The sequence below is a fragment of the Petaurus breviceps genome, unplaced genomic scaffold (assembly GCF_028583685.1).
Source record: "Petaurus breviceps papuanus isolate PSGF00001 unplaced genomic scaffold, PetGlider_PUasm1.0 91133, whole genome shotgun sequence".
Lineage (NCBI taxonomy): Eukaryota > Metazoa > Chordata > Mammalia > Diprotodontia > Petauridae > Petaurus > Petaurus breviceps.
This window is the reverse complement of record NW_027187419.1, coordinates 28,467,793-28,495,513: the sequence shown is the minus strand read 5'-3', so window position 1 is coordinate 28,495,513 and position 27,721 is coordinate 28,467,793. Positions and strand designations below refer to the sequence as shown.

Below are 27,721 nucleotides of genomic sequence, written 5' to 3'. Positions count from 1 at the left end.
TTCAATATCAATATTAAATTTATTGCACCAAATCGCATAGTAACTACTTGCATAAAAATAAACCTAACTGAAATGAAAAAAAAAAAAGACCATGATAGTAACAGGAGCCCTCCCCCACCCCACCTTGCAACATACAAGCTCAGAGGCCATTCATGATGACTATGTGGAAGCTTAGGGTGAGCCAGCTTCCAGCTATGTGTAACTCATCACTGAGAATCCCCTACTGGCTGCTGAGTCAGAGGAGTACATTACTCTGGGGACCTGTTAAATGAAGAGAGTTTCTAGTTGGAACTTCTTGTCTGTGGCTTTCCAGGTAATAAGATGCAATTTCATTAAGAAAAGAAAGACAGTCCTCTACCCTGATAACATGGTAATTTCATATGGAGCATGGGCTTAACCAGAAGGATTTGTCACAGGGACCCTTGGCAGCTTTTGCCCTTTCGGGTTTGTTTTCTACAGATTATAAATGAATGAATTTTCTGAGGTTCTTATGAGCTTGGAACATGCCAAGGCCTCGTCAGAGCTCCCTGAATGGCAGCAACACCAAAGTGGCAATGACTAACAGCAAACACAGCATCTACATAAGAAAGAAAGGCTGCTAGGAAAGCAACAACAACAAAAAAAAAACTTGACTATTTGGTCAAACAGTATGCAGTGACTGGCTGAAATGTGAATGACTACCTCTAGGTCACAGTTAATTTGAGTTCAATTAGGGCAATAATTGTAGGTGACCTTGACATTGTCCTCTAAGAAGAATAAATATTGAAAGATAAAAAGAAGAAAATAGAATATTGGAAAAATAAATTTTATATACCTATGGTAATTATTGAATGGAAAATTTAACTATATTTTAAAGAATCAAACATTTATTAAGCACCTACTATGTGTTAGGTGCTAAATATACAAAAAGAGTCACTGGGGATACAAAAGGAATCAATGCTAACATTTGTGAAAGCTGATTATGTGCTAAGGCTTAAAGAACTCATAAATAAATAAATTGGAAAATATTAAACACATGATAATCAACAAAAGACATATAAGCAAAAGATAGAGTCATGTAATCTGACCTCCACATTTTGCAGAAGAAAAAACTGACGCCCAGAGAGGTTAAGTTATTTGTCCAAAGTCACACAGAAGCAGTAAGTGGTAGAACCAGGATCCTAACTTGTCTTATAAATCCAAGCTGGACATTCTTTAGGGGAATAGGACCTGAAAGTATTATAAAACAACAAACAAAAAGAACTATATGTTAAAGATTGTCAATGCAATATTATTTTTAACTGTAAAAAAAATCCCTGAAACAACTTAAATGTTCACTAATAGGGGCAAAGTTAAACAAAATGTAGTATAATAACTCTGATGAATTTAAGACCACAAGTTTGAGGAATACAAAGAAAATCTGATTAAAAGCTTTAAAACAATACAAAATGAAAAAAAAAAAAAAAGCAGAACCGGAAGGATAGGATACACACTAACTTTGCTCATATAAGAGGAAAAGTGAATGACAATGATTAGACAAAAAATCCTCTGATGATTTAAGGACAACTGAAAAATTGTTTTGATACTTTAAGCACTGAAATTTATTTGCATATAATAGTTACTAGTAATGTAATATTTACAAAGTAAGTCCCATTGGTTGTAGTGTTGTTCCACCGTGTTTAATGAAAATAATTTACTTTATCTGAATGGGAAAAAATTTCTGTAGAAAGTTCAAATTTAGAATTAATGAAGAGCATATAATAATTCACCCCTTCCTCACAATAACCCTTTAAGATACAGACTGAAAGTATTAACATCTTCATATTAAAGATGAGGTAACCTGAATTTTGACTCAAGTTATCTGTGTGTTTTCTTTACCAGATAAGCAGATGCCACATTGATTGAAATCAAAATACATTTAATTAACCATCATAGCAAAATAATTGACAAGGCAGATTGCTCCCTTACACAGAGAAGTGCTGTATTGACACAGGTTCTTACTGAATTTACAATGGGAAAAGGGACAAAAACTGGAAATGCACATAGGAAGGCCATCTCGTGCTATCAAGGCAGTAAGAGCTGACTCTTTTCTGCCTCTGGTACTTGCTTCTGGTAGAGCTGTCAATGTCCTTTTCCTGTTTTCTTCAAAAACCTTGCTAGGGTCCTTGGCTGTTCCATCCTTTTTGTGCCAGTACCTCCACTGAGCTGCTCTCTGCTGCCATCTGTTGGCATTTTAACTGAATTCAGCAGTTTCAGCACAGTCAGGACCTTGGCTCCAATTTTTTAGCTCATCAGGCAAGGAGGGGTATTTCAATTCTTTTGTGAGGCCAGACTATGGTCAGCTGCACCCAAAAAACTAGTTAGAAAAGGAGAACTCCAGTGCTCCAGAGTGGTATCTCTCAATCTTATTTGAATTATGGTCAATAAGGTCCTTTTTAATTCCTATAATATCCCTGGTTGCTTTCCTACCTTCTTGCAAGTCATGCTATGAATTAGCAAAACTATCCACAAGATTGGTGGCGTCATGATATTTATCAAATGTCTATTATGTGGCCAAGCACAGTGCTAGGGAGGTAAGGACAAGAGATGAACTATCCAAAGAGACAAGTGGACAATTGTTGATTTGACACAGGAGGTCAAGAGAGAGATGAGAAATGAATGTGCAGATCTGGGAGTAATCTTCAAGGGAATGGTAATGAAACCCATCACAGCTGATGAGAGTAAAGAAAGAAGAGAAGAGGACCCAGGAAGATCCTGTAGAGGATCCACCCATAGGGACCAAGACATGGAAGGCGATCCACCAAAGGAGACAGAGGAGTTGAGGTAAATAAAGATGCAGGTCATGGAAGTTAAGGAAGTTGATGAACTGAGAAGCCAGGGTCTTTGAAGAGACATCAACACATATTTCAGAGTCCCCTATATGAGTCCCCACATTATCTTACTATTATGTCTCATCATGGTAAGGAAGTAACAATTCAAAGGCCACACCACAGCAGAGTACAAGTTCTGGCAGGTTCTACCACACTAGAAAAGCTTCAAGTATAGTCCTACCAACAGATTTAGGCTGCTTCCCAATGACAAATTTAGCTAAAAATGGAGAGGTTCATTAACAGAAGGTTGGACATTTGGTGATGAATTCTTCAGCCATGAAATAAAAATTTTTTTTATTGGTTATCAATCTCATGTAGTCCCATTGTATTTCTATAGTGAAGATGCTAAGAACTACATAGATTTTAGACTATGTACAAACTTGAACTTGGCTATTGAGAATCTAAATATGGCTAATGACCTGAATAAGTAAACATACTGCTGAAGAGAGAAACTGATTAATATCAATCTTCATGAACATCCTCAATATAAATGAAACTAGAAGAAGGATATTGTAATCATATGAAAGGATGGGGTTGGTAGAATTGTTTTCATCATATGCCAGGAGGCATCAAGAATCATTATTTCACAGAGCATTCTGGTCATCTGATATTGCAGTGCTCATAATTATTTACAAATTACACCACGAAAATAATTGCTGCTCAAGGTACCAATATTAGTTGCAGAAGATGAAGAGAAAGAAAAATTCTATAAAGAATTTAAAAAGATACCTCAAATTAAATCTAGATAGATTTTCACATTTAGTAATTGCAATGCAAAGATGAGAATAAGTACAGATAGTGAGAAATAGACTGGACAACATAATTCAAGAAAAAGGAAAGTGAGACACCAAAGACTTTGTAGGCTACACAGAAGCTTCACACCTTTACATCATGAATACTTCCTTTGAGAAAAGAATTGGTAGATGCTAGACATGGCGAACACCAAATATCATTTTAAAAATGTAACTGATTATATTTTAACATATAAGAAAAGACATGATTGATATGGTAGTTATCCCTGACTTAGTTATCTTTGTAGTTACAACACCAATTTGTTAGAAGAACAGAAATAGTAAAAGATAGAAAAGAGTAATAATGAGAAAAATATATGTCCCACAACTGAAACAAATTTAATTCCAAATAATTTTAATATAACTCATCATGAAAATGGGTTATTGGCAACTTAACAACTGACTCTCTGGAGAAAAATGTATATACAACATACTTTTAAGGTTAATCTTCATTATTAACATTTTCTCCTTCACTTCTTAAGTCTAAATAATTAACAAAACAATAAATTAAGCCCTGATTTGTATCATTTGCCAATTTCAGAGATGCAAGTGCTGAAGTTGAAAATTTAACAATTGGCTCTTGAAAGGCATTCTGAGCCTTGCAAGCACACCCAATAGCAGAAATGACAATAAGTACTGATAAAAATTTTAATACATCAGTTTAACCAATGTAAATTGATTGTTAAACAGGACCAAAAGAGCTTAAAGAGCACCAAAGTTACCAACTACTTTACTTACTTGCAAAACAGAGAATGGTGGTGGCCAAAGAAAGCATCAGTTTAGAAAATAAATTCATTTATAAAATCTTAATAAGTAGAGATGATTATTATTTTTTTTAAAGCAATCGGGGTTAAGTAACTTGCTCAAGGTTACACGGCCAGTTATTTCTGGGTGTGGTGCTGAGTGTCTGAGCCCAGCATTCAATCTCCAGGTCATCCCAACACTGGAGCCGGTGCTCTTACTTGCTGAGCCACCTGGCCGCCCTGTAGAGATGATTATTAACAGTATGCTCTCATAAGGCAGAGAGAATAAGGCAGAGTGGAGGGTAAACCAATTTTAAAAGGCCTTGGTAAGAGATCCAACTAACCAGTCACCCAAAGGACATTTAAAGAATGATAATGGAAGAAGAAGCAAACAGAAAAAATAGAAATGATTCAAAAACTATTTTCACTATCAAGAACAGTAGAGCCACTATATTACAACTCTAATAAAATCCCAAGTGTACTCACAGAAGACATAGAAATTGCACTCAAGAGAACCAAGATAGGAAAAACAGACAGATGAGACCAAGTAGACATAGAGAAAATACATGCTGGAGAAGACACAGTTACAACTACAAGAGACCAGTTTATAAGGTGGGGAAAGAGGGAAGATAATTAAGTTGTGGAAAACTCCGACTTTATAAATACTGGGGAGGGGGAGGTGATTTTTGATGATCTATATGTCTACTTTCCCATTTATACAAAATCATTTTTAGACTCATCTACACTCTCACACTCTCTCTCTCTCTTTAGTATCCTCAAAGAAGGCATTAATACAAAACAAGCAAATTTTTTCAAGTGATATTCTATAACATACTACATCTTTACCATCACATATTGACTGAAAGAAGATATAAGACCCCACTGTACTTATTTTTAGCTGATTATGGAAAAGCATTAGATTCAATATAGCAAAATATCACCTTAAAGGCTCTCTTCCAACAAGGTATGTCCCATTCTATGTCAAAATCACTGAAGATGGGTTGGCTAGGTGGCGCAGTGAATAGAGCACTGGCCCTGGAGTCAGGAGGACCTGAGTTCAAATCTGACCTCAGACTTTTGATACACTAGCCATGTGACTTTGGGCAAGTCACTTAACCCCAACTGCCCTCCAAATAAAAAGCAAAAAAAAAAAACACTGAAGATTCTTTGAAAGTCATAACAAGAGAAATAACTTTGTTCGACCACCCCCTGATCATAAACCGGTACTTCACTGAACAGAAAAATGTATGCTTGCCAAAGACGATTGCCATTATGGTGATGGAGATCCAGAACAGAATTCAACTTGAAGAGGGATTCCCTGTGGACAGTGAGATCCTCCTGAGACTACTGCTTGTGAATGACATTGTTCTGGTTGCATAAAGTCTTAGAACATAAAAGAGCCTTCCAGAAGAGATCTACAACCATTCAAAAAAAGTCTGACTTATGTACACTGCAAAGATCAAGTGGATAAAGAATGCCCTTTGCCTACATTCTACTGGATGGACAAACCATTGAGCTTATCCATTAGTATCTCTCTCTCTCCCCTCTTCCTCCTTTTCTCTGTCTCTGTTTAACAATGAGTTGGACCCAGAATTAAACAGAAGGAAGAGAGTAGGTTGAACTGCCTTCAGAAAATGAGTTTCTTTAGTAACTCCAAACTTCTTGAAAAAAGTTCTATCATCTTAACATTAATATTCCACCAATGTTGTATGGCTAAGAGTCATGGAACACTACAATTTTGGAACAATTAAAAATGAGTAGCACTCAAGAAGCCAATGAAAAGGCACATGTTTAGTATGAGTAGGCTCTAACAAAATAAAAAAGGAATTTTGAAAGAGTAAGAGAAATCATCACACAAATATATGACCAAAAAGTCTGCTAGTCACATGGTAAGAATAAGGGGTAATCAATTCATGCACTTCAGTTAGCAAGTAAGTTCCTTGAAAATAGGCTTTGTTTCCATTCTTTGTATTCATATCCCCAGTGTCTGGTACATAGGAGAAATATGGGACAATAGCTAGTGGGATTAATGAATTGAGTGAGGGTTTCTTTTAAGGATGGGGCGGGGGGAGCTGGGCATGTTCGTAGGCAGTAGGGAAATAGCCAGTAAACATAAAGATTGAAGATAAATGAGAGTAAGCATGATAGAGGGAGCAATCTGCTGGGGAAGATGGATTGGAACAGAATTGCTTATTCAGGTAGATGGGTTTGTCTTGGCAAGAAGGGTCACCCTATTATGTGAGACAGGAATGAAGGTGGAGATATTTGCAGAAGCCATCTGAGAAGTTATCACTTGAGGAGGAGGGGGAAAGAACTTATCAAATGACCTCCATTTTTTAGGTGCAATATGAGATAAAGTTCTTAGCTGGGAAGATGGGGTAAGGGAGAAGCCATGGTAGATTTGAGAGATGAAAATGTTCTGAAAAACTGTTCCAGTGAGTGGGACAATGAGTCAACTAATGACTGCCTTGCCACACTGAGGGCCCCGGTGAGATTGTGTAACATAAATTTGTACTGCATTCGGTAAGCATGCTTTTGCTTTCTTCTGAAGTTTCATCAAGCAGCACATGAGTAGGAACACAGGTAGCAGATGGTAGGAGCCATCCAAGGATGAGATTTGGTGGGCCAACATCAGCGACAGGATAAAAGTGCAAGGGACTAGAGAGAAGATGACAGAATAGAGTCTAACTGGTTCATCTAGGGTTCAAGATGAGGTAGGAAGAATGCAGCTAACGTAGGGGTGATGGTCTGGGAAAGAACTCAGGGACTGGAGACGACAGTGAGGATGAATAGAGCTGGGGATAGGAAGGCAGAGAGAGGAGGAATGACAAAAGATTATGATCAGATAATGATTTTAAGAATTCATGGACTAAGGGGCGGCCAGGTGGCTCAGCGAGTAAGCACCGGCTCCAGTGTTGGGATGACCTGGAGATCGAATCCCAGGCTCAGACACTCAGCACCACACCCAGAAATAACTGGCCGTGTAACCTTGAGCAAGTTACTTAACCCCGATTGCTTAAAATAAAAAAAAAAAAAAGAATTCATGGACTAAAAGTACATCTGACAGTGACACCAAGATCAAGTTCATGACAATACCTGAGTGTAGCTGAGGTGGGGTGGAAGAACAGGTAATGAGAAATAAATTGAGAAACTGGGAGCTCAGGGTGTTTGAGGGAGTATCAATATATATGGTGAAGCAAGGTTTTCATAAGATAACCTGAAAGAGAAAAAAAGGGCAACATTCTGGAGATCAACAGAAAACTGTCATCAGAATTTTGTTTGGGTGATAAAATGAACCTCAAAGGAGTCAGGTCTCAGTTGAGAGTTGCAAGATGGAATAAAAGTAAAAGACTTAAAGACAAAGGCAAATTTGTTTCTCATGGATCAGACATTCCAGAAAACACAGTGGAAAGAGTGTATAGCTTTAGAGGTGTTGAGATAGGAAAAAGGGAGATAGCAGTGGGGAATGGAAAACTGAGTTTCAATGACAGTGATGAGTTCCTAATCACAGTGATAGAGGTGTGATAAGAGTAGGCCTTTATTACTTTATCAACATCCCTAGGAATTTGGCCTCAGGGTGTAAATCTTTCAGGATTAGGAAATTCAGATAAAGGGGGTTAGAGTAGGGGACAGGGTGGGTCACCACAGATAGCATGAAGTTTTTCTGTATGGCAAGGCAGAACAGACCTCACCAGGACAGGCATGGAGGCAAGATGGAATGCACTTTCTCTTGTCACCACGAGGAGGAAGAAGACAAGTGCAAAGAATGGGGAGGAACTTACCCACTCTAAAACCTTGCATTCTGGCTGACCCTACCACTTTTGTGAAATTGCTTTAACAGTTCTTGATGATTCCCTTTACCACTAAAACCATCAGCTTTTCTCCCCAGGCCTTACTGATACCAAATTCTAGAATAATTGACATTGTTGCCAAATGGACTTTGTTTCTTGAAACTCTTCTCCCTTGGTTTCCATAATGCCCTCTACCTCAGACATTCTATTTGGCTGGTTCCTAATCCTCTTCCTGCCTTTTAAACACTAGTGTCTTCCCACATTTTTTGGCCTCCCCCTTACTTCCCTCTTCTTAAGTGATCTTATTCACTCCCATGGTTTCAATCATCACATTCAAATGATTCCATAATCTCTAGACCATTTTCAACAGTCTAATTATTTCCACCTGAATGTCTTGCCAGCACCTCGACTAAAAACTGTTCCAAACTGATCTCATTCTCATTCCACTACTTCCAAACCTACTGGCTATATTATGATGATTACATCATTTCTCATCAACCAAATTCACTTGGTTATCTTTAACCCTTCCCTCTCTACCCTCATCTAATCTGGAGTTTAGTCCTATTGATTCTATCTCAACATTTCATACTCAACTCCTCCTTCCTATTCCCATTGGAAGCCTTAATTCAACCCATCATCTCTTTTCAATGCTACCTCATCTACAAAATGAGGGGATTGGAATAGATGTGGACTCTAAGGTCCCTCTAAATTCTGGACCAAAAGCTCTTTTTCTTTGTGTCATGGACTTCTGTGGCACTCTAGTGAAGCCTATAGATTACTTCTCAGAATATTTCTTAAATTGATAATTATATATGTAAATCAATTATACTGAAATAAAGATTGTTTTTTCCTTGTTTATGAACCCCCTCCCCAAAATCCAAACTTCTTTAAGATTGACAGAGAAAAAGGGAAGCTATCAACATTGGAGTGAATCTCTGCATCAAATATATCTTAGTTTGACATCTTAGATACACAGGGAATTGCCATAAATACATAAAACCAAAAGCCATTTATTCCAGAATGGATAAGTGGTCAAAGAATATGTACAAATATTTCTCAAATGAACTGCAAGCAATTAAATGCAGCAAAGGAGTCATAGGAGAAATGAAAATTAAAACAACTTGGAGGCTTCTTCACATTGAGCACACACTGGCAAAGATGACAGATGCAAAGCTGGATGAACTTTGGAGACAAATGAATTGTTGGAGCTGCAAACTGGATAAGCAAAGTAACTATGGTTTAAAAATATTACTAAGATATCCATGCCCTTTGAACCATAGATGCCACTAGTAAGCAAATACCCCCAGGAGGGAAAGTCTTGCTATACATCAAGATGCTCATAGATTAGGGAATGGATAAAAATTATGGCACACAAATGTAAATGAATCTTACTCTACAAAACACCCGAATGTGAAAACAGAATTATAGAGGAACACATAAAGTGAATAGAGAAAAACAACGTAAACAAATGTAAATAGAAAAAAACAAAATACAAATCAAAACTGAACAATTATGATGACCCAGGATGCTCCGTTCTTCACACAGATGGGAGGCAGCCCATATAGCATCAGACTTAAGGTGTTTAGTTAGTTCTATTGAACTGCCTTTTTTTTTCTTTTCCTATAAGGGATGCCTCATTCTGTATCACTGAGTTGAGGAAGCAGCAAGGATATATTTAGAAAAGTTAATACAAGAACAAAAGATGTTAATACAAATTTTTAAAAATATGGAACAAAAGAATCCAAAGGATATATTAATCTATTGGTCAATATTATAATAAATGATTTTAGAATTAGAACTAAATTCTTAGTCTTCAATTTTCTGGGGATTTTTTCTGGGGAAATTTTTTTGGGGGAAAAGGAAAATAAAAAGAACAATGCTTTTGAAAAGTTTTTATTGTGAAATATTGGATTTAGAAAAAAGTACAAAATGTCAACAGTCAGATGTGTGCAAGTACAGTATTTCAATAGTCTATACATGTGAACAGCTCAACAGCTTCACTGCAAAATGCATATTTAGACCAATACTATCTAAAAAGGACTGCAATATTAACAAGCTTAAAGTACATAAATAACTTGAGCCAAAGTGGCTACCACTTGTCAATGCTAATGAACAGCTAAAAACAAGCTAAAAAGCACAATACAGCACACAATAGTATCTCCTTACAGATCCACAGTTAAAGAACATCAGGCCATTTTGTCAATATACTACAGATCCAGGACATGATGGTCTAAAACTCAATGTATTTGTTTACAACCTTAAAAATTTAAGTTTTAAAACTCATGAGTTCATGTAATAAAAAGAAAAAGGGTATATTTAAATTAGGACTAAAGACTGTGAAGCCCCTAAAAGGTTTTAGCATTAGGATTTACAAAGCTGACATATTTCAAGTGAATTTCAAGGTGTTCCTTAAAACAAAAACAAAAATAAAAATAATTTTGAATTGCAGCAACTTCCACGAATTTGAATATGAGTGTTACTAAAATGAATATGGTTTGCTTAAAAACCATAATGATCACTGGAGAATGAGAAATATCTATGAAATTGGAAAAATACCAGTTATGAAAGATTTTAAGTGAAAATAAATCTCTTCATTAAAATGCACTATAGTATAGTATAGTACAACTAGGGCAGAAAATGCTAGATTAAAAGCACTGCATGTTAACTGAACCTATGAAAACTATTAAACTTAGTGTAACTATATTATCTATATAGATGCATCTATATAGATATAGATACATAAACAAAACTCGATGAAAATAAATTGATGCGCTTTTTTCCAAGCTAGAAATATTCAGCCTATGTTTTACTTGAAAACTACCCTTTGTACTTCTAAACAGGGCATCAAAGAACAAGAGTGTGATTCTATACTAAACAGCTGTAGGAATAAGCTACTAAAATACAAGACATTTCAAAAAGAGTAGCACCACCCACAACTGTATTTGAGAAAACCATCCTTTCCAAGGGCAATAAAACTCAATGTTGGTTTAGATCATACTTGAAAACATGAAAAACTTTTACAATGATATATCCAGTAATAAAATGTGGTGGGCAGAAGTAGTTTGCCCAGAGAATAGTTGAACTGGTTTAACCTATAAGATGTTGGGGCAAGAATTATTGATTTCATTCTACATAAATAGTGAACCCAATATAGTACTTGATCATTTTTTATACTTATTAAGTAAAAGGCTAAAAACAATATTTTTAGAGCAGACCAATTCCATTCAAGACTTAAAATCACTTCTTTTTTTAAAAAGGCCCTCTATATATTTTACACTAACATACATACATCATCCTATACTATCCTTTTGAGAATAATGATTTAAGACGTTGGGACAATTTGATTTGTAAACACCACTGGAATCTACTTGTAGTTCCAATTTATTCAAAGAAAAATAAATGATAGCTACAAAGGAAATTTAAAGCAAATTTAGAAAACTTCAGAATTTATCCAATTATATAGCAGTGACCATTAATATTAACTCTATTCATCAGATAAAAGTAGGGAAAGCAATAATAAAGATGTTTTGAAAATATTAATATTCAACCAAGAGGAAATATGTAGAACTGTATATAACTATACATGCATATTTCTGCACACAAATACTAAGATTTATGGCAGAATTAAAATATAATATTGTCAAGAGAGTTAAAATGAAATCTTTTGGGTAATGATTGACAAAATACTAGGACCAATACCATCCCCTATTTTACAGACACAAATCACAAAGACCTAAAAAACTTAAAATGCGCTAATCATCTGCTAGTTCTTAATGCAACCTCAAGCATTTCACTAGCAGTTTACATTTCCTTTTTAATGTCTCCTGTACATATGCATTTATATACAAACATTTATTAAACATGATCTTAAAAACAAAGCCTTATGTACAAAAGACCAGCATTCCTATAAATAAAAACATTAGGTGGCAAAAAGGCACTTGTAAGTAAAAATCTACAGTAGTCTTTACAAAACAAAAACACATATTTTACCTTGGATGCTGTACAATAAATGAATCCTATCACAATAATGAAAATACTAGGCTACTCATACTACTAATAATGCAACTATTAAAACATATTTACATATATTTCTGAATTTCATTTAATAAAAGCACCATGATTTCCCTCTTAAGTTAACCATGTTTTAATAGAAAGTAAAAGAACACAGTTGATAAAAACTTGAGTATTCATTATATTCCTTATTCCAAAAGTTATATGCTCCTAAACTTGAAAACGGATCATCTGAAGTTAGCAGTGTCAAATAAAGAAATCATTGCTTTTTAGATCTTTAAAATGACATCTATTCTATTATTGCATGTTGCGTTTTTAAAAAGAGCATTGTTTTCTGTCCTTTTACAACTGTTTTAATACTACTGCTGGCAAAAAAAAGTACTTGGATATCAAAAAATTAAAAAGGTTCTTCAAGCCAGTTGAAGTATTTTATTTGAATATTTTGACAACTAAAAAAAATGCTGCATTAGTTACAAAAGTGAATAGGAAACACACCAATTCATTTGGTGTGTAAAAATATGTTTTCTACTACACAGAATTTTAAGGGCTTCACAGAATTACTCAAATTTACATTTTAAGCAGAACACTAAATATGAATAATTATTTCCTCAAGGAGATGTTAATATACTTCCACTTTTATCAAACTTTTTACCCTTCGACAATGCTGCAACCTGTTTGAGTAGTTCTCTATTTTTGGCCTGTAGTAGACAAAAAACACTCGTGATTAAAAATAAAGTTTTTATAATTAAAAAAAATTTTAAACAGGATAATTCCATTAATACTACATAAACAATAGCATTATTACAATTTACTTAACAAAAGATTCCATTAAGAGTATAAGCTAATAAATTTAGATGAATGAATGATAAAAGCTCAAAAGTAATGTAGAAACTCATGGCTCACTAACCTTAAGAATGGACTAGGGAAATGTAGATTGTTTTACCACTCTCTCTGCAAATGTTATTCTTAATAATAAATACCATTTGACTCCTTTTTATGATCTACCAAGGCCATTCATATACATCATTTCATTTGATCCTCACAAGAATTCTGTGTGGTAGCCAAGATAAGTACCATTTTATACCAATTTTACAAATGAGGAAACAGATTTTAAGAACTGCCCAAGAGGTTTTCCAACTCAGTGTGGTACTCTTCTAATATACCATATATTTTCAAAATACAAATGAATAAATCCTGGCTATGAAGACTAGATCCAAACAAAAGGCACTACGTGGTATAATTTTTTTGATGCTGGAAACTTTAAAACCAAAAATCGTATTCTAATCAATACAATCTCTTCCTGTTTATTGGTTTTAACCCCCATCCTTAGATGATGTTATCCAATTTAAATAGCCTCATTTTGTACTCACAAAGTAACATTTTATTCTTTTTTTCTTCAAGTATATTCATCCTTCTATCATGTTAAAGCTACCTCTTAAAATATTTACTATACCTCAACAATCCAGTTTATCTTTTGGGAAATTGTATTTATCTCCTATAAAAAACCTTCTATGACTAATAAGAAACCATTTACTGCCTTCAAAACCTTATCACTTCTGGTACTTTCCTTTCAATATTCCAGACTCTTTCTTTCAGTATTCTGATATTCCTTTTCTTAATTCTCCTCAATGATGATAAGCAATGAGGGATGAGATCTTGTCAATTTTTAAACTTGATAAAATTTAAAAATCTCAAACGATTCTATGTATCTTCTGTTGTGTATTGGGGGTGGATGGGAAATGAGGGAAGAGGGAAACCAATCATTTTATTATTGAAAAACAATCAGAAAATCATCAGCAAACTGAAATTTCTTATTATTTAACTAAATTCCTTACTAGCTTATTTTGAGACATTAACTTAATTAAAACTTTTTTTTAAACTTCATTAGAAAGTCCAAACACAAAACACTGGGGGGAAGAAAATATTTCTCTCGTTGAAAGTGACAACTTAATCTTAAAGAGATTGTCAGAAAGGCTAGCAAAGAATTTTGGCTAAAAAGATGCAACACTTGGAAGTTAGCAACTGAGAAAAAAAGGACAATGACTATTGAAACTTTCAGGGTTCTCCAAGAGAAAAAGTTGCACAATATATTCAGACCCTAACTTAAAAGAAAACAAGTAAAATAACCTCTTGCAAGTTTTACAAGAGACTGAGCAAGTAGTAGTTTGATTCAAGTGAGGTTACCAGGAGCTACATGCTACCTTAGTCTGGATTTCACTCATTTTTATTTCTATCAGGTTTAACTGTAGAAATATTTAGAACTCAGATAAGAACTCAACATACAAACCTAAGTGACAAAAAAAATAGAATTACTAAGGTTTTCATTAAAAAAATACTTTGTTGACTAGCACCAATACACTTCTCTCTCCAAATGTATTAACTACCAAAAAAAAGGCAAAAAAAAGACATCATAAACATTTGGATGGGGAAGCTTCTTCAGGACCGACAGAAGGTATTTAGTTTTAGGTCAAAAGAGTTTCCCAGATAGTAAAGACAGTTAGAGAAAGAAGACCTGGAATAAGGAACCGTTAACAAATTATCACTTATTTTCTTCTATGTTGAAATTTTACTTAGATCATTCTGTCATGAACTCTGGAGTTTACAGGTTTCTCTTTAGGTAATCCACTTTATAAACCAACATATCATGGAATGGATTTAGAACACCCTTCTCCCCTGCCCTCCATGCTCTTTACCTACAACAAACACTACTCACTCTTATGGCTATGTAGTAGGGGAAAATAATGGACAAAGAAAGAAAAGAGAAACAGAGATGGGGAGAGGAGCACACATGTGTGCCTAGGGCAAACACTTACTAAAGATATACTTAATGAATATGACAATTTGTATTTTTTGCTCTCTGCAATTCATAGTTTAAGTGAACCATAAACTAAAAAAAGTATTTACCTGTAGTTGTTCCACAGTTTCCTTGTGAGCTTTCTCCATACTGTTCATTTTTGTTCTCAAATTAGATTCCTGATACTGGAAGTCTGCCTTCAATTCAGTTAACTAAAAAATACATCAATATATATGAATTGCATTTACAATTTCTCTATAGCACCATTTACAACTGTATGCTGAGAGTGGCACACATTAACAGCAATTTCATGAGTTCCATGATCTAAGTTATACTTTCTCCAAGTACTGTTTTATCAGATCACAAATACATAGTCTTACTAATCAATTTTAGTGTTTTTAAACAGTACATTAATTTCAAGGCAGCAACTGAATACGTATAAGGTTTAGAAATAAAACACCTTTTTTTCAGGTGTTTTATATGAAGATATAAATCTGACAGCACATACTTTGGCCTTTTTTACAAGCAAGACAGCTTATGCAGTATACTTCAGTTGTGTCATACACACTGGGAAATAATTCCAAGATTTAAAAAAATATACATTTTATATAGTCAGTGGCTTATATAACAGATTTTACTTTGTAATAACTATAAACCTAAATAAATAGACTTTGGGTTAAAAGCTTAAGATGGGAAAAAAATCTATCAAGCTAAAGGCAATCTTTTCAAAGATACTAAAATAATGGACATAAGATTTTCTTTGCTCAAGGGCGGCTAGGTGGCACAGTAAATAGAGCACAGGCCCTGGAGTCAGGAGGACCTGAGTTCAAATCCAGCCTCAGACACGTAACACAAAAATTAGCCCTGTGACTTTGACCCCAACAGCCCTCCAAAAGGAAAAAAAAAAAGATTTTCTTTGCTCATTTTAAAATATAAACCAAAGGAATTGCCCTGCCTCCCCCCCCAAAAACCCCAAAGTTTTACATTAGGCACAAAAAGGAACATTATAATCAAAGTCTGTTTTTCCCAATAATCTAAAAAATTCCATTGTAAAATATGCTCATTACTATTTGATATTCCTGCTTGAACCAGAGGTCAGAAATAGAATACAGAAGCAGCTCTAAAAAATATACAGATTAAGAAAGGGAAGCAACAAATTTAAAAACTTTTTTTCAACAGTCACTTGGATAACATCCATATTTATAAGTCATATACTTGGTTTCTCATAAGAGCTACATACTTCTAGAATAATCAAACTGAAAAAAAACCACCCCATAAATATCTACATGTAAATATTCTCACATTCAAACACACATATAAAAAGAGAGATTTGGGATAACATTAAACATCTACAAGCATGAAGAAAGCTAGCTGCAGGTGATGTTTCAACGATAACACTATTATAACAATGGAATTTTTGTCCACAGAAAATTAAGCATACTCAAACATGTAAGTCTTATCTTTAAAATCCAATCCTTCATGCTACAAAATGCAACATAATTATTTAATTATCCCCAAACTGATAAACTAATGATTAAAATTAATAGACAAAATGATAGTCAAAGAGAATTACAATGTCCTACATTCTACCTAGTTAAAATTCTTGCCTCTGTTGTGGATTCAAACAATATATAAACTCTGTCTTCATTTATATTAAAAATAAAGAAAAAACTTCTGATATACTGGTCAAACCACCTCACCAAGACTGTCAATCTATTCACAGTAATGAATAGCTAACCACTGAATTGGAGAGTCCTACATATGTTTTTGGTGAGTCATATTTAATATATGGGATTCTTTAGAAAACGTTTTTAATACTGTAACAAACATGCTAATTACTTTGATAAATAATGGGGAAAAAAAACATTTAAAAAATCAACGTGATGTTATAATGGTATAACAAGGGGCAGTTAGGTGGTGCAGTGAATAGAGCACCTGCCCTTAAGTCACGAGGACCTGAGTTCAAATCTGGCCTCAGACACTTGACACCTACTAGTCTTGTGACCTTGGGCTAATCACTTAATCCCAATTGCCCTGCCTTCCCCCCTACCAAAAAAAAAAAATAATGGTGTAACAATGCAAAACAGAATTAAGAATTCACTTCCATTTTTCTTTGGAATTATGTATTTCTTCAAACAGATACCTCTTACTTCATGTTCTAGTTAGACTTATGACAAGTGGTGCTCTGTTTTCAATTAAAAAGACGTAAGGGATTTCCTAATTTAAAAATATACAGTTAATCTCTATGAAATGAAAAGTTGTTTAAAACTGGCTATCAACCAATAACAATCGTACTCTTTATTTTTCCTTATATTTGAATTATTATAAGGGCAGCTAGGTTGCTCAGTGAACCTGGGGGCCTGCAATCAGTTGGCCTCAGACACTTACTAGTTGTGCAACCCTGGGTAAGTCACAACACTGGTTGCCTCAGTTTCCTCATCTGTAAAATGAGCTGGAGAAGGAAATGGCCAACCACTTTAGTTATATCTTTGCCAAGAAAACCCCAAAAGGGGTCACAAAAAGTGAGACATAACTGAACAATGAAACGTAGTTTAAAATTGGCAAATAACCAATAACATCCTGCCTTTATTTTTGCTTACATATGAATTTTTACATACTAAGTTTGTAAAGTACCCATATTAAAATGAGCTTTCCCTTTTAGGCATCATCTAATAATGAAGACTCTTTAGGATTACAAAAAAATATAACAGTAGGCTTAAGAACTGTTCTAGATAAACTCAAGGAGAGTAATTCACAGAAACACAATTATATGCTAAACTATATACTTTTTGAGAGTACTAGAAAACAAAAATAGGTTCAAATTTAATACAAATTTTAAAGAATGTTAATTCATCTAATAAGATTAGAGCACATAACACACAGAGAATGAGGCTGCCTTAAAATAAGATACTCTTTTGATTTCACTTCTAAATAACATATTCATGTGTATTTACTTATGGCAGAATAACCTGAATCTAAAACCCATAATTTACTATATGTTGGCTCTTCCACAGAAAACTCTCATGAGGATGATTTTTACTATTGACCCTCATTGGCCAGATTAAAAAAAGTGAATAACTGAAAACTAAAATTTAATAATAATATTATTTAATAATAATAATAATAAATTGCTTGCCTAAATCAATAACATTCACATAATGCTCTTTCTCCACTCATAGAATGAGACTGATTCATTAAACCAAAATTTAAAATATATAGTGTGTACGTGTATGTTGAAAGCAAACATTCAGAAATCATTAAAATTCTAACTAGTTAATTCATTAGAAGAACTTCAAGCTTCTCTACTGGTACAGAACCATGTACAATGACCAGCAAACAATATTATGAACAGTCAAAAAATGTCTAGTCTTATATTTGCGACTGTCAAATAAGAGTTAAGATACAACAGTTCACCAGACTTAATGGTCTATGTTCTCACCTTTTTATCTTTTTCTAAAATGGTTTGGTCTCTCTGTTGTAAGAGACGTTTAAGTGACATCACTTCTTCTTTGAGCTGGCTTATAAGGACAAAATTGTCAGTTCCTCCACTATCTGCTGACTGATTTATAGAGCTACTAAAAATAAGAAGTAAAATATAATTAACATAAGTCCAAGAAAAACAGCATGTGTTCAAAATGCATAAATTAGACAATTCCACAAACATCCTTAAGGCTAATGCAAAAAAATATGTACCTGACAGAAATGGATGCAACTGGCAAATTACCTTACTAATGGCACACATTACAAATACCTGCAGAAATATAATTCAGTATTAGCTTTTAGGGGGTCAATATTTCTAGTGTAAAGCAATAGGCAGCCAATTTGCACAGTAATATCAGTAAATGTTTGCCTAATGTACTATATAATAATTCTATTCTAATAAAACTTAAAAGTTTAAAAATACTTATTGAGTCCAAACTTGCATTTCTCTGAAGGGTACCAAAGTTAGAAAATATTCTTTGAAAGTATGTGGCCTTTTCCAAATTATTTATACTCAAAAAAGACTTTTTGTCTAAACAAAGCAGTAGGAACAGTGCCATTTTCATACTGTTAAATTTTCATTAAAAATCATCCAACCAATTATGGTCACTGTCCTATGTGATACAAAGAAATTGACATAGAAGAATATCAACTTATTTTCCTTTATCAAATAGTTGCAACTATCAACCATCATTGTTCTCTTGGGCTGAAATTTCATAGCACTAAAAAAATTCAATTTTACCTATCTCCATTGGATGGCTTGGATTCCAGTTTGGGTTTTTTCTTTGGAGTTTCATTCTGAATTGCTGCAGAGGTTTTATGGCTGAAATCAAATAAGAAATGAAAACATAAAGTAATAGCTACAGAAGTACTAAGTCAATTTTGCAAATAAATATAATTTATAATCAATCAACAATCATTTTTAAAGTGTTTTACTATGGCCAGGCACTGTGCAAAATGCTGGGTTTACATGGCAAAAATACAGTTCCTAGTCCTGTACTCAGGAACTCATTCAAATCTGAAAAAAAAATTGCTCTGAGAGCAGAGGCAAAGAAGTCTGGGAAAGGTCTCCTGCAGAAAGTATAGGATTTGAGCTGACCTTTGAAGGAAGTCATTTTTTAATCTAAAAAAGTCTAACTCCTACAGAAGAGGCAGATGGGGTAGAGGGTAGAGAGAGACAAAAAATAAAGACCTGGAAATCAGAAGTTCATAGGATTTTAAATCCTATTTTGTCTCTAACTAGCTATCTGATTTATAGGTACCCCAGTTTCCTTTCATTTTGAAAATGAAGAGGTACAACTAGATGATTTAGTTAAGTATTCCATTTAACAACACATTCAAAAACACTATATTCAGAAAGTTCAGAAATGGTCAACATTTACCTCTGTTTCCACAGTCCTTGCTCTTGTTCTGGACTCAGACTGCTGATTCTGAAATACACACAATTAACATCTAATAACATCTATTTTAAATATCTAATAATATTTGTTACCAATGGAAAACAAAATTAAACTTTTATAAGCATGTTTTTGTCAGCAAAGGAGATTCATTTAAGTTATAAGAATAAAAATTGCAATAAAGCCAATTGTGATCCTGTTTGTCTATACCATTTTCAGACTAAGAGCTTGTGAATTTATGAAAGAAACCATGGAAAATAATTTAGTCAAACAACTCCACCAGGCATCTTTATGGGTTCCTGGAAAAAAAGCACAATAATGGAGAGCAATGGAGAAGTCTTTATAATTTGTATTTGTTCCATCATCTCCAAACCAAACTAATATATGGGGGCCTTTTAAGAATATGAAAATCACCAGACAGGTACTATACTTCAAAGTTTGAAAGTCACCAATTTAAGACTATAGTTAAGATGGTTATGACTTAACCATCTCAGTCAGTTGAGATTTTTATCCTATTTTGAAAATTAAGGCATGCCTCAGTAAAATCCCTGAACCTGATGAAATTCTTCCTTACTAAATTGTTTTTGCTGTATTTTAAATTAGTATCCTTTTGTTCTAAGGAGTTTGGAAAGCATCAATCATCCTCTAGGGGAAAAAACTTTTTCCAGACTATTTTGGTTTTTCTAATTCCTCTAACTTTGTCTTACTTTCCTAAACCATTCTCCCAATTCTATACATCTTCTGTTAGTAAGGTAAACTAGATACAATCATCTAGTAAAGCTTAAGACCATAACTGGGATAGTAAAAGAGTTCACAATTCTAATTTATAGTATTGTTTATATATCATAGTATTCTTACTTCTTAAACCACTATGATACACTGCTAACCCACAGTTAGCTTGTTATTCATTGACCTTTGGACTTTTTTTCTGCTGTACTTACACATATCTAGTCCTTCACAATCTTGCATTCATATACTTTAGTTTTTCTTCAAGTACACTATTCTGCATGTGTCCTTACTGAACTGCTGGGAAAAGAGAGTGGCATACAGACCAACCTGGAAGGCAGCAATCAAAAATTAGGTGGGTCTTTTTGAGCAATGGGAAGAGCAAGCCATAGGTTTAAAGATACAGTTGTGTATAGTTCTGCAAACTGGTTATAACATCAAACCAAAAGAATCTTCACTTGATTCAGCACAGCAATAATTGTTTTGAGGTTTTTTCTGGCCACACTCAAGATACAGACAAGTAACACCAGTCACATTATCTTTAAAAACAAGGAAAAAAGTTTTTCTCATATCCTCTGGGAATTATGATTTCACTAGATTATGTTAAATCTGGGATCCAACTTGGTCTTTGCCTTGAACTTACTTAGCATGCACCTTCTGGTGATCTGCTGTTTTAATTACTTTATAGACAGGACCCTAGAGTCAGTCGTGTACTCACCTAATAGTTGGGAGCTCTAGACCATATTTTTTCCAGTTTAATGATGAGAATTTCTTGGGGGACAAAATCAAAAACCTCAATGAAATTAAATTTTATTAACATCAACTTCCTTGTGTTAACCTACAAGACCTATCATTCTGTCACAGAAAAAAACTGATAAGTCTCATAGAATTTGAAATTTATAAACTAGTTGGTTCCCTTGTATCTTATCTTCTGAGAACATCTATTAATATAGGTTAGGGAGAAAATTATTCTGGTACTGAGCCTGTTAGTATTCAAGCACTTTGACAATCATGGTGTGTGATTTATGTTCTTCCACCACCCAGAAAAAAGTAAAAAAAGTAAGACTCATCCTTTGCCCCTCTAAAAATCTAGGGGAAGGATTTCCAAAAAACAATCATATTTGAAATGACTGGTAAATTTAGGTCCCCATGCCTCATACTGAGAAACTTAAGGCATACCAAAAAGAATAAGGCAAGTGGGAAAGTTGTAATTTTAATTCTCAGTCTTTTAATTCATCTCATACTGATTCAGGATGCTCTACTATTATTATACAAATGCCTTCTTTCTAATCTCTAAATCACAACTTTTAACTAAATAGAAAAAATAAGGAAACAAATGGACACAAATTTGACTTTACAAAATATCTACTTCAAGTCCTAATTCTTTTTTATACCCACTGGGCCAAATTTTTAATAAGTACTACATGTAGACATACTTTTACCAGATAGGTTCTCCTAATATGTATCTTTGGGGGTGGGGCATATTGTAAATCAAACTATATTTTCAATGCCCTAGGAAACATGCAGTAAATTCTGAAAAGCAAAGATTCTTTGGGATGTAAATTTTCATTCCCTAGTCCTTCAATATTTAGATTTTACACATGCTGTTTTTTATACAACGTGCAAAGATTGGATAATTTTACTTTGTCAAAAAAGCCTAAAAGAAGAAAAATAATTGGTATCTTTTCTCAATTTTAAAAAATGCATATTAAAGATCAAAGTATTTCCCTTATTTGGGTATAAAGTTTACACAAATATGTTTTTTAAATAGCAAAATGCTACTATTAGGTCCGAATGTGATTTCTAGTTTAATATCCTCCAAAGTTTATTCATAAATATTTCCGTTGCATTCACAAATATTTCAGTTATAAATGCTTCTCAGTTGACTGTACACTTACCAGTCAACACCTGCAGAAATGAGAAAATGAGAATTAACCAGAACACAAAAACTTTTAAAAAATGTTCATGGTTTTTATTTATGGAAGGATCTTGTTTTAATCTCTTTAAAATGCAGTTTTTCACACACCCCTAGCCACACCAGTGTTTTGATATTGTTTTTATATGCTGTGTTTTTATGAGAATGATCCTAGTACTAACAGCCCAGAGCAAAGATTAAACAATGAAATACTGAAGCTTCTGATAGCCCAAGTCTATGAAATGATCATGTTAACACACTTTTCTTACAATACTACTCTGCATTAACTGCACTGTCTTCAATCTGTGAATTCTGAATTAGTTAAAAGCAAATTATTCTTAGCCATATCATTAGCTTCACAAGAGTTAGTAAAAAAAATCTGAATACAAAAATATTAAGTTATAAGATGGTAGTGATGATGGGTGGGGATGATGGGGATAAGGACACTGTCTGGACCCTTTAAAGAAATGAAAGATACAGGGCAAATATCCAAACAGACAAGAAACAATGAGATTAAATTACATCACTGCCAAGGTATTTTCTTATAAGCATTGAGGGAATTCTTGAATTCTACAGCTAGATACTGAAATTCTAAGTACTTACTTGTGGTGACTACTGCTGTGACGATGGTGGTGATGATGGTGGTGGTGATGGTGCTTTGAATGGTGCTGGTCTTTCTCAGTAAGTGATGAGGAAGATGAATTAGAATGTGAAGAACCCAGGCTCTTTCTCTGTTCTTTTGTCTTCTGTAAAACTCTCTTATATGACAGGGTGCAAAGCCAGCATAGTAATTTTCCATCAACCTTTCAGAAGAACATTCATATTAGATCAAATGGGTCCTCAAACTAATTATAAGTGAAATCTCTTAAGAAATTAACCTAAAATTCAGGAAAGCCTTTCAAAGAGGTTAAGTAAAATTATTCTCAAACTTGGAAAACAGAACCTTATATGGAATTTTTAAAATAGATAGTCTAAATGCAACTTCAGATAGATTTCAGCATTGTATTTTAGTTTAGTTTTTTATATTTTTGTGTCATAATCAGTACCTGATATTTGTGGAATTAATTTGAAATGAGAACTCCAAACTATATAATCCATTAAGGGCAAATTAGTCTTCCTCCTGTTCCTCTAAGTTTAAATTTCTGTTCCATTACTAGAAATATCACCAGAAGGTACCTGCCAAGCCACTGACATTTATTTCAGTGCATATTGTTACACTGGCTAATAAATTAATATATATTTTTCACAACAGCAAAACTCAACTTTGACTGATGAAAAGAGATCCATTTACAAATCTGTCTAAAATCCAAAACAGATTTAAGATGATATGTTGTTGCTACTAAGTAAAAACCTGGGATCTACAAACATTGAAACTAAGAAATAACTCAAAAGTACTGCAACTACACAAGTCACTAAACACTTGACTGCTGGGTTCAATGCTCTCTTGACAATGTCTCATGGGATTGTAAATGGAACCAGCCACCCAGAAATACACAAATATTATCAATTCCACCTTGAGTTCAAATATGATTGTATTTCCAGATGTCATAGTACTAGGAACAACAACAATTACCTTTCTTCTTCCTTCCTCTTTCCGATCAAAAGCACATTGCTGTTTGCACTGTTCACAGGTTTGAGGTGGTCCATATTTCTTTTCAGAATTTGTGCAACGCTGACACTTTGTGCCAATAAATGCTGCAATAATATTACAGTACTGACAAGGCTTGGGCTGAAATTGATAGAAAAACAACTTTCTTTAATTTAGGCATTATAATGCTGGAAATTCTTGTAATACTGCAATGTAAAAGAAAAATCAAATACTTTTTTACATTTTGGAAGAATGTTCAACCAATTTGACCACAAATGATGGACATTATTTTGTTTTCTTTCAGGACTTGTGATCTCACTATTGCACTCTGGGAAAACTGAATATGAACCTAGTAGTAATAGTTTGTGTTTTTTAAAAATACTAAGTAATATATAAGAATAAAATAAATGCTATAAATGTATACTCCCAATTTTTTAGTCACACTAAATGGGATGCCATGTTAATTCAAGATTTAGCATATACCCCAATCAGTTTTGAAAATATTTGTACAGTGCACACAAACCACATTAAACATTTCATCTTTTTTTGATAAGAAAACATTTCAGAATTTTGTAGCACCTAAGGTCCACATAATGAACATCAACACACCATACTGTATTGTATTACTGTGGATCTTAAGCATATGAGATAAGAATTTGTACTAACTTATATATCATAAAATGGTTTTTGGAAATAAGCCTTTCATACTTGTCTCATGAAATGCTGTAATTTGAGAGGAAGGAAAGACAGGCAGAGTTCAACTTTCTGAACATCTAGGTTCTGTTTAAATAAGAATACTATATTTGTTTGAACTTTGTTTGAATGTTTTCCCCCAGGAAGTGTGGCTTCACAAACTCAAGATTTAAAATGGGCAAAGAAATTGTTAGTTTCACAGTAAAGGGTTTGATTTTCTCAATCCATTTATTCTACATTTAACTAAATTTATGAAGTAATGATTTCAAGTATGTGTGCTAAAACTATTTATGTACCCAAAATTAACACATACTTTCTATACAAATGCTTTGTCTTTATTAAGAAATATCATTTGACAGGTAATTCTTCAGTGACAAAGTGAAAATGTAAGTAAGGCACAGACTTACTGTCCCAAACTGCTTCACATTTTGCGCACACTTCTTGCAAATTGTGTTAGTCTTGCTGAAAAGAAAAATTCACACGCCATAATTAACTTTAAATACAATTTTTAAGTCACTGACACACCATACCGATGAACATATAGCTGATTATAATAGGTAAGGAATAGTTCAGACTACCTACTCCTTCAAAGATGTTTTTAAAAATAGTAAATTTTTTTTTAACATTAACTCTTGGTTCTATCAAATATTACTGGACACTAGGTGGCGCACTGAGTAGAGCACCTGCCTTGGAGTCAGAAGAAACCAAGTTCAAATCCTACCTCAGACACTTAACAAAACTAGCAGTGTGACCTTGGGCAAGTCACTTAACCCCAATTGCCCTACCTTCTCCCCGCCAAAAAAACAAAAAAATTACAAATTAATTTGATAAGATCGATTATTTTATATGAAATAATCACAAAACTGCGATTACTGCTAGCGAAAGTGCATCTGGGGGAAAAGTTTTAAGATCTTAAAGGTTTTAATTATTCATATACAAACCTCTCCTGTTGAAATTCTGATCTGCAATAAGTACATTTTACAATAGGATGTGCAATCCGACATTCCTGCAAGAAATTAATACAGCAATCAGGGTTTTTAGCTTAACAGTCTCAAGGCTCTTCTCCAAAGGGAGGAGAGCAAACCTCTATAAATAATTTCAAAACAAGAGTATAATGTCTCTGCAAGTACAGTTGGATTATGTCCTAACATGTAACTGTTCAATTAAAATATATTGTAATTCCTTATGGAAAAGGTGGGTCTCTTTGTGTTTATTAAATTTTGCTGTGTTACTGTAAGGGTTAAATACGACGGTAACCTGGAAGAGTCAATTTCAAGGTTTGGAACCATCTGAAAATGCTTTTACTATTTTGCGATGCTGCTTACAAATGACCACATTTGCTTTTAATGGGATCTGAGAAGATTCGAATGAGACCAATACTCTTCTATTGCCAACAAGTCGCTCTGATTTTCTGTGCAGGAGAGGTCACCATTCAGTGCCCTCGTGAGAGATTTAAAAGTGATCCCTAAATCCGGGAAGGGGAGAGCTAAAAGGTCAGGGAACAGGACAAAAATACCTCCTGCGGGAGACAGGTGGCGGGCAGCCTCGGAGATCGGCCCCACCCCGGGAGCCCCCTCGGAGATCTCGGCCCCGATCCCAGGCCGGGGGGGGGGGGGGGGGGGGGCCCGCGCCGCGCCCCCCCCCCCCGGCGGCCCCCCCGGGGGGCCCCCCCCCCCCCCGGGGGGGGGGGGGGGGGGGGGGGGGGAGTCTCCCCACACGCCCCGCCCCGCAGAGATAGAAAGGTCCTAGAGGCCGTATTCCGAGCCCAAGACTCCAACCCCCGAGGCGCCGGCGACGGGAATAAGGAGGCGGAGCGCGGGACACCCAGCCCCCTCCCCGGGCCACGTCCGACCAGACCCCGCCCGGCGCACACGGACCTTGCAGAGCTGCTGCCCCTGGGAGAGCTCCTCGAAGGGATAGCGTTGAGTACACTTTGTGCAGGCGTACAAGGCCGAGGCCGCCATCCTCCTCCTTCTCCTCTTCCTCTGCCGCCTGCTGCAACGCGGGGACCTGCGGCGGACTCCGGGGCAGCCTGGGCACCCGGGCCCGGCCGCGCGCTCCTCCCGATGCTTCCCCCCTCAACCCCCACCCCGTGCCCACAACGACTCCGCTCTAGGACCCAACTACGGCGCCGCCACCGTCGCGGACTAAATACCAACGCCACAGCCGTCTCCCTCCGCCTTGCTTCGCCACCAGCCCTCCCGGCCCCGCAACGGTTCCCGGCCGCTCCCTCTTAGGCCCCGACGGCGGTGGCGGAGGGAGACTAAACGGAGAGTCGAGGTGTAGATTAGCTGCGAGGCGACAGATCCGCTTCCTTCTCCTTCTCTCTGTTCTCATTCGGATTGGCTGTCGCCGCCTTCACGTCATTCACGCGCCACTCCCCTATCCTCCCCCCGGATACGCAGAGAGCCCCCACAAAGGAAGAAGGTCACAAACCAATAGCAGCTCACTGTCATCCGCGCGCGAAACTCCCTTAAAAACCTTTCCCCTGCCCAGAGGCCAGTAGCGTTGTGCTCGCTAGTGGCCAATCCCGTGTTCGGAGGATGACTCTGCGATCCAATTGGATAAAGGCCCACCAAAGATTTTTCCCTCTTGCTCTTCTGACTCGGTGTTTCTTGACTCCAATTGGACCGAGTAATTTGAGCGCCTTCTATGCTGCCTCGTCATTGGTTGTACTTTGGTAAGCACATCCCTCTAAAATCTACCCCCAAGCCATTGTCAGACTCATCTCTGAACTTGAGCAAAGATGGCAATCGGAATATTTTGTACTCCCGAGGCCTTTTACGTCAGTTCGGCTTATCGATTTTGGATGGCCATTTTAAGACATCAACCCAAAATAATACCCGGAAAAGTTTCCTTTGCCCCATTCCCCTCCTCAAACCATCCCTGCCCCTTGCTTGCATCTCCTTTGCAATTATCCTGTTTTGTTATTGGCTCTCTCCG

General features: G+C 35.4%; 1 protein-coding gene across 3 annotated transcripts; it reads right to left on the bottom strand.

The window, feature by feature from the left end:
* FAM76B (family with sequence similarity 76 member B) lies at nucleotides 1-27,721 on the bottom strand. 3 transcript variants are annotated; one of them, XM_069080258.1, is made up of 10 exons: nucleotides 26,656-27,721; nucleotides 25,720-25,784; nucleotides 25,186-25,240; nucleotides 24,071-24,226; nucleotides 23,101-23,300; nucleotides 19,842-19,889; nucleotides 19,202-19,282; nucleotides 18,419-18,554; nucleotides 15,090-15,191; nucleotides 1-1,209 (listed from the first exon to the last, which is right to left on the bottom strand). In XM_069080258.1, exons 1-10 carry the CDS (start codon nucleotides 26,740-26,742, stop codon nucleotides 1,195-1,197), a joined length of 945 nt encoding a protein of 314 aa, XP_068936359.1. In that variant the 5' UTR covers nucleotides 26,743-27,721; the 3' UTR covers nucleotides 1-1,194. The 3 variants fall into 3 exon arrangements, with proteins under 3 accessions (XP_068936359.1, XP_068936357.1, XP_068936358.1); XM_069080256.1 differs by lacking the exon at nucleotides 1-1,209 and adding an exon at nucleotides 10,052-12,883; XM_069080257.1 differs by lacking the exon at nucleotides 1-1,209 and adding an exon at nucleotides 10,052-12,883 and having other exon boundaries at nucleotides 18,419-18,551.

What these genes read in the sequence shown, in the direction of transcription:
- FAM76B (XM_069080256.1), bottom strand. Translation starts at nt 26,742, where the DNA reads ATGGCGGCCTCGGCCTTGTACGCCTGCACAAAGTGTACTCAACGCTAT. An exon ending in AAGAGGAAGGAAGAAGAAAG is followed by an intron (nt 23,301 to 24,070) that starts GTAATTGTTGTT and finishes TTCTTCTGAAAG; the next exon opens with GTTGATGGAAAATTACTATG. An exon ending in AAGCCATCCAATGGAGATAG is followed by an intron (nt 18,555 to 19,201) that starts GTAAAATTGAAT and finishes TCTTATTTTTAG; the next exon opens with TAGCTCTATAAATCAGTCAG.